The 7426-nt window shown below is 44.1% G+C and overlaps 1 protein-coding gene across 2 annotated transcripts in view; it reads left to right on the top strand.

The window, feature by feature from the left end:
* The window catches only part of FAM135B (family with sequence similarity 135 member B), a 369078-nt gene that overhangs the window by 233756 nt on the left and 127896 nt on the right, over positions 1-7426 (top strand). For both annotated transcript variants that reach the window (XM_019528199.1, XM_019528198.1), the window contains exon 4: positions 910-1049. In XM_019528199.1, the coding sequence (XP_019383744.1) occupies positions 910-1049 (140 nt within the window). The remainder of the gene's footprint in view (positions 1-909; positions 1050-7426) is intronic.

Here is a 7426-nt window from a genome sequence, read left to right as displayed (position 1 = left end):
TTTTTCACTCAATAATTATAATATGTAAAATAATCACAAGTGGGCCCCTTCTTCACTTAGGACCCTAGGCCTGTGCCTGGTTTGTCTATGTGTTAGTCCAGCCCTGCATACAACAGCACTGAAAGCTGGTGAATCCGTAGCTAGTGTAATCCACCATTAGAAGATCAAACAAATCTGCTTGCACCCACTCCCAGCTGTGTTTGGGCATGAGTCTATTTATCCCCATCTAAAAGAGCTTGGCTCATTAGGTCAAGCTGTAGCAGCTCATGGTTTTAGCGCTGGAGGTCTCCACTGTTGTCTCATCTGTGTAAGCCAAAATGGCAGCTGTCTCGTTCTCCAGATCCGAAGAAGGCTTGGAAAAGTTTTTTTGGGCTTTTTCTCCATTGAGTTTCATTTTCAGGCTCCTTTGCACATTTGCATTTCACCTTATAGCAGAGAGGGGCGGTTCTGTTGGCATTTCCAACCTAGTAATAGGGCTTCCTGAAAGTGTCAGAAATCCTAAGATCCTTCTCTTGTTAAGATTTGCAGCCAAATTTTGCAGATCCAAGTCATTCTGATAGACACCAGAAATCTACAGTCTTGTGTATTAAGCCTCCTAGGAGAACAATTCAAGGCTTATCCTTCATTAGGAGAAAATGTCACCAAAATTAATGCTGTTGCAAGGTCAGCAACTCCCACTTGGAAATCCAGCCTGTCTGCTTTCGTTTAACAGTTGTTTTCACGAAATGCCTCAGCAGGGGACCTTTATCCTGCAATAACATTCTGACTCATTAACATCAATTATCGGGAATTCAAGTGTTTAATTACAAGTACAGATACAATGGGCCTGGTTAATGGGGGAAGTCAACATGTACAATAGAACATGATCTCATTGCAGTAATCAAATCAATGCTCTGTTGTTTTGCACAGGTGACTCCAGCCTCTGCTCAGCCTGTGTTCATGAGAACAACGTCTACAGCAGAGTGTTTCAAATCTTGTACAGGAACGAGGAGATTGTTCTTAACGAATCAATGAACTTCAGGGTTCACCTCCTCCTAGATGGCGAGAGGGTAAGTGCTTCTGAGAGGTAAATACAGGAGATGAGAAAGGCCGTATGTGCTGATAGCAAGCTTTCCACTGGGTTCTGAGACCGAGTTGAAACCGAGGACCAGGCCAGGGTCATCCGTCCTTTGACTGGCACTGGGTTCATGTGGACTTGTCCCTCTTGGTGCTTCTTGGAGCACAGGAGAAGTGTTCAGTCTTCAGGTAGACTTCATTTTTGTCCCCGGATCCTCAACGGTGGTTGTACTTATAAGGGTGAGGGTTCTGGAGCCACCTTCCCTCTGAGCTAATGAGGAGGAGGAGGGAGGATCAGTAGTGCGTGTCCCTCTGCAATGTAGGGAAAGGTGTTGGTGCCATACATGGACCGTGCTCACACTAGTGTCACGGTGCATTCTGCCTTCCAACGCACCATCTGCACAAAAGTCAGCTGCAGCACTAACAATGGCTCTCCATTAGGGTGTGAGTCTCATGGCATCTGCTGTTCTTAAAAAGTTTCCCCAGCTTCAAAAATAAGGCCTTGGTTTGGCCTTCAGGAAAACACAGGACACCAGAATGGTTTGGATTAGGTCTGGAGATGTAAACCCTCCTCCTTGTCTGGACCTGAATTTCAAAGCGGACCAGATGCAGAGTTCCTGCGTTAGCTTGCTTCAACACCCGTGCAAGTGATAGAGTTAAAACTGCTGAAGAATCGAGCTTCAGCTCACTGCATGAGCTTTCCCTCTCCTTTTCTTGCATATGGTGTGATTGATCTCCTACTTTGTCTTCATAACTGTTTAGTTCCAATTTAATTTATGCTCCCATTAAGCGATGGATCATTGCAACCTTATCAATAATTGTTAGAAAACCATTCTAACAGCTTACTACAGATTAGTTTTCTCTTTACCTTGTGCAATGTGTGCACTGGAAAGCCCTCTCCACTCAGGGTCCGGGGACTTTCATGAGGGCTGAATGGCTATGAGCTGAGATGATTTTATATTCATATTCGGGACAGTGTCACTCCTGCTGGAAATAAAACTTGCAAGATTCCCCTCCGATCAGCTAAAATTCACTCCTATGACTGATGCATCTCAGCCTGGCTTGAGTAATAAGCTCCTTGGGGAAATAACAATGGCCTGATTTTCTATTGTCATGCAGATTTGACACAAAACCTCTTGATTTGCAGTGGTTTAAAATGGAAGGAGAGTCAGCCCCATGTCACTGCATGTATTTACACAGCTCCAAATGCAATTAGTGAGCCCCTGGAAAACATGAAATAACAAGCAATGATAATTTGGTGTCACTCAAAAATAGCAGCACATTTTCTTCCAATACTTGCAACCTTTATTTGTCACATAGCTGTATCTTTACGTTGCCTCTCTTCCCCAGAGGTGAGAAGCACCTAGGCAAGTAGCAGGTGCTTCTTGGTCTGACCATGAACAGAGGACCCTCCGCTCATGTCTCTTTCCTATAAAAGGAAGAGATGCTAAATGAATAATAAAGTTAGACTGGGTGATATGAGCTTTTGAATTAATACCCTCTGTGCATTTTGGCTGCTGGAGCTAAATTGAAAGAATATTGCAGTAAGTAAGCTATATGCATTGCTACCTGGTACTCACAAGATATATATAATTTTTTGGGGTGGGGAGAAGCTGTTGACAAAGTCCTTGGTATGAAAAAAGTAACAACAGAGATTTGGGTGAGATTCTTTCCTCCTGCTCTATTTACATAACCCTAGAAAAACTTAAATATGGAAACAGACCTCTTTAGTTTTGCACTACAGGTAGATGTGCCCAATTATCCGTCCAGGGAGAGCACTCAGGCCACCTTTTGCCATTTAAATGCTTCTTTAAAATAATACAGGGTTTTACCCCCTTTGCTATCATATCCGAGAAGGCTTGATTCTTTGATTTTGTAGGAGAATGTGCTGCTAGACAGATCCCACCGACCAGGATGTATAACTTAAAGAGCAAGGATTCCTACTCTTGCGATACAGGATTCCTGCTCTCAGCTGCTCAATCTCAAATGGTCTCTCCAGCAGGACTGGAGAAATCCGAACCTATTCTCAACAAGGTGCCAGACCTTGTTCTGGACCCAGATTCCAGCTGTGCCCCTCATCAATACAGACCACATCATCACTCAGCTAAATAATATGGCTTATCCCATTAGAAGTCTGTTCACCTGCTCCTCTACCAATGTCCTATAAGCCATCACCTGTTTACAGTGCCCCCCTGCTGTCTATGTTGGAGAGACTGGGTGATCCCTGTTTAAAAATAAAACACCCATCCAACATAAATTCAAGAAAGACAGACAATCCTTTGGCAGAACACTTTAACCTCCCTGGACATCCCATTGCCGACCTCAGAGCAGCTGTTCTTACCCAATGAAAACTTTAAAAAACAACTTGAATGGGAAATTGCAGAACAAGTGGCACCGTCCGTCTCTGCGTGTGGCTCATAGCAGACTGGGGCGGGAGCAGGCAGCACAATGGGAAATAAGGAAGGGGCCATCAAGTAGAGCAGCAGGAGAAGGGGATCAGAGTGATACTTGGAGAGGGTACAGAGCTTGATTTGTGGTGCACCTACAGAAAAGGTTTGCTCCTATTGGTCTAAACCAAGATTACAGATACTTAGTGCATTGACTAGATCAGCTTTTTAATCCCTGTGTCCCTCAGTGAGTTAACTGCTCTGTTTTTTCTTTGCCCTACCCACTTTGCTTCTCCCAGCCAGCCCCCTCTTTTCTCCTCCCCTTTCCCTGCCCCATATATTCTAATCATCGCTTTCTATTCAGAAGTGCTGCTTCTGTAGTCTCTCCATAACATCCCACAAAGTAGGCTTCTGCTGGCACATAGGAAGCCTGCCAATGGATTTGGGAGTATCTGAAGTCCCAGGGTGAGAGTCCCAGGGATGAAGGATGCTTTCTGGTTGTAGGGCCATGCATGGTGTTTACAATGAGTGAGTTCTGCCTGCTCAATTGATATGGTTTTTGGAACAATTGAGTTCTGCTCAGTTGATACGATTTGTAACTGATTTGCCTGATTTGACCTGGAACATGAAATATATTAATAAAAAATATATATAATCTGATTTAATTAGGCTGTAGAGTGCAAACCTTAGAAAGTAAAGTGATAAGGTACCACTGGGATGCATAGCCAGACCTCTTGCCTCTTATATACTATTGGGCATCCATATATGATCTAAGAAGGTCAATGACTTTAGATATGGCAGGTCTGTCTGCCTTCATCAGACTAAGATGTATGCTTTGCATGGGCTATGGAGGAGAGAGAGATATGGCCAGTTCATGTGGTTGCAATTGGAAAGCATTCATTAGAGATATGTCCACATGATCCTAGCAGGATATCCTCACCCTGTATTGCAAGGAAAGAAACCTCCCCACAGGTCTTCAGTATACTGCCTTCAGCTTAGCCTATTTTGGATGTTTCAGAGAGGCAAATACCAATTAACCTACCCCAGTGCTAAACTGTACAGGGGGGTTGGGGTGAGAAATTCATCCCTATCCCACAGGCAACTGGTTGAAACCCTGGTTCATGAGACTTGGTTATAATCCTTACCTTAATGTGGAGCTGCAAGTGTTATAAGCATGTCCACAGACCATGACGGAAGAGGATGAACAAGAGAGGCAGAGCCAGTCCCACAGTTTCCAAGCCCAGAAATCACCAACATAAACATTGATTCCCATTTCTCACTTGGGCTCCTTGACACACAGTCCAGAGAATTTGTAGATGGCAACACAAGTGACTTAAGAAGTCAAAACACAGCTTTTCAGAAGTGAGGCCACGCTGCATACTGCATACTTCACTTGAGCTAGACGAGATATATGGAAGTCTTCTCTGAAGCCTATCCTAATGATGGTTCCTGAAAAGGTTTTAAGTCAACGGGTACTAAGCTTAAGGCTTATTCTCCAGATTTTGCTGAAGCAGAAAAAAAAAAATCAGACTCCCTACCATGCTGTGAGGAAATTATAGTCTTTAAATTAGAAACACGGAAATGGACACCCTAGCCCCAGTACTGCTTCATTAAGGACAGTGTAATTTCATAGGGGTGACCGGGAAATGAATCATCAAAATCTTAGCTCCTCACATTGTGGGATGGCCACTGCAAATTATTTTTCTGTAAAGGGTGATGCGCCTGTGGTGCTAATGGGCTCAGGAAGCAGCACGAAGAAAGACATGCCGAAACGGTGTATCTACGTAATGAATGCAACTCTGCCACCAGGTGTGTCCCCTGGTGCAGAAGCAGGTGTGGGGATTTTTCTTCAAGTCCCCAATCCCCTTTTCCCTCTATGTTCAGGGGCACGTCTCCTCCCTCCCACACTGCCCACCGCTGCCCCAGAGATGTGGGGAGTTCCAGGGCCACCCGTGCCCCCCTCCAGCGGGCTGTGCAGGGAGAGCTGTGGCAGGTGGAGGGAGTGAAGGGGATATGCCACCGAGCACAGATGGAGGCGAGTGCCAAGAGCAAGGGGTGGAGATTCATACCTGATTCTGGGACTTAAAAAATACCCAGCTGCTGCTCCCCTGGTGTGGTCTTCCCACATCAACGTGGGTGAGGTGAGGAGTGGGGGGTGAAGCCACCCCTGCAGCACCGGTCACTGATCCTGCACCCTCCTTTATAAAATCCTGGATCCACCCATTCGTTTTATTTATTTTAAACAGTGCTTTGATGTCTCAATTTTTTTTTCCACAAATCAAGCCCAGGAAGTATGTGTGGGGGGGAAACTTTCCTCCTGTTTAAGGAGTGGTGTGATTCCTTATTGTGATAAGATGCAAGGTCTCGTACCATACCCAACACTGCGGTATCCAAACAGACTTTGAATTGGAGCCGTTCGAATTGGAGCTGTTCTCTGTTACACGGGAACCTTTAGTCCAAGAGTCTTCCACCCCCAAATCTCCCAGCACTGTCAGACCTCAGCACCTCACCAGAATGGGCTCTTTATAAGCTTCCCCGTCCATAACTTCTGTTGATTTTTCTCCAGCATTACAGATACTTAACACCATTCAGGGAAAGGACCTAAGTTTCTTCCACATCTCTCAGGGATGTGTCTGTCTTAAGTCACTACGCATGGATTGCATTCAATTCAGACCATAATTCCAAGGGGGTTATTTGTTACTCTGATTTTCAGGTTCTTAGTCGCAATGGATTAAAGCAAAAAAATCCCTTCTTATTTTGATAACTCTGCTCCCGGGTGTTTCAGGACATGCGCACAAACCAGGAGAGACATTCAGTATGCCAAGACCGGAGTTCTTTCTTTGTTCCCACCATGAGCTGTCATGTCCTTCCTTGCAGAAGACCTGATTATTTTGGAAGAGGCAAGATGCCTCTTTGATTATTTATGACAAAGCAAACTCCTCGTGGAATGCTAAATGATCTTCCCCCTCAAAAAATCAACCGGGTAAAGTTTTACCTTTGCAAAATTCAGCTGAAGCATGTTTTGCATGCTGTTATTTGAATCATGCTTGCCTGAGTAGGCTTGATGCTATTGGAATAGCTGTAATGAGTTACTGATACAAGGCCTCTTGCGGCAGGGTGCAAAATACCTCCTCTAAGCGGTAGGGTAGCTGTGGGATGCCTGATACACTGTTAAACAGCTCCTCATCCATCCAAGAGGGCAGTGCCCACTTTCTGATACAGCTTTTATTTGCTTAACGTTGTACTTACATTCTTGAGAAATGCTACTTTAAGTGAAACGATGTTAAGCAAATCCAGTTGCATCCCAGGAGTCACCTACTAGCAGGCGGCAGCTGAAGAACCTTATAACCAAACACTGTGCACCTTTAAATGAGTATGTTCTCTAATAGATCGGTGATGTAATAATGAAACAACGTGGACCGGGACAACGTTAAGTGAGGAGTACCTGTCCTACCTTCTTCGTTTTCTGTCCTCCAGTATTGTACAGCACTGCCGTACTGTGTTAAACCTCCCTCCAAAATGGGTGCGATTTCACTATCAAATGAGCTGGTTTTAAATTCTATTCAGTTTGCATTGCTGCCTAAGAAAAAGGATTCAGGAAACATGAACCAGACAGTGGTTGGATGACATGGTTCTGTTTCCATTCTTCAAATTGTATTTTCAGCTCTTATAATTGCTTATAATTGTATTAAACTGTAAGGCTTTTCATGAAAGCCATCCTTTCTATGGAGAATTGACAATAACTGACAGCTCGCTGTGTGTCCTAGCATATAAGACTAAATGAAACTATTTTCCTTAATAATAACATGAGGAATATTTCCCTGACGGTGAGCCCGGTTTACCAGGGAACCGATCAGTATGCAAATAGGCCAGATCTGGCATCTTTGCTATTTCTTTTTTGCTCCAGCCACATGTACACGAAGATTTTACAGACTCTAACCTTTCACTTAAAAAAAAAAAAAAAAAAAAAAAAAAAAAAAAAA

Source organism: Gavialis gangeticus, unplaced genomic scaffold, assembly GCF_001723915.1.
Source record: "Gavialis gangeticus isolate Ggan-Ray unplaced genomic scaffold, GavGan_comp1, whole genome shotgun sequence".
In the NCBI taxonomy this organism is placed as follows: Eukaryota; Metazoa; Chordata; order Crocodylia; family Gavialidae; genus Gavialis; species Gavialis gangeticus.
Note: the sequence above shows the minus strand (reverse complement) of the source record. Positions and strands in the feature narration are given on the sequence as shown.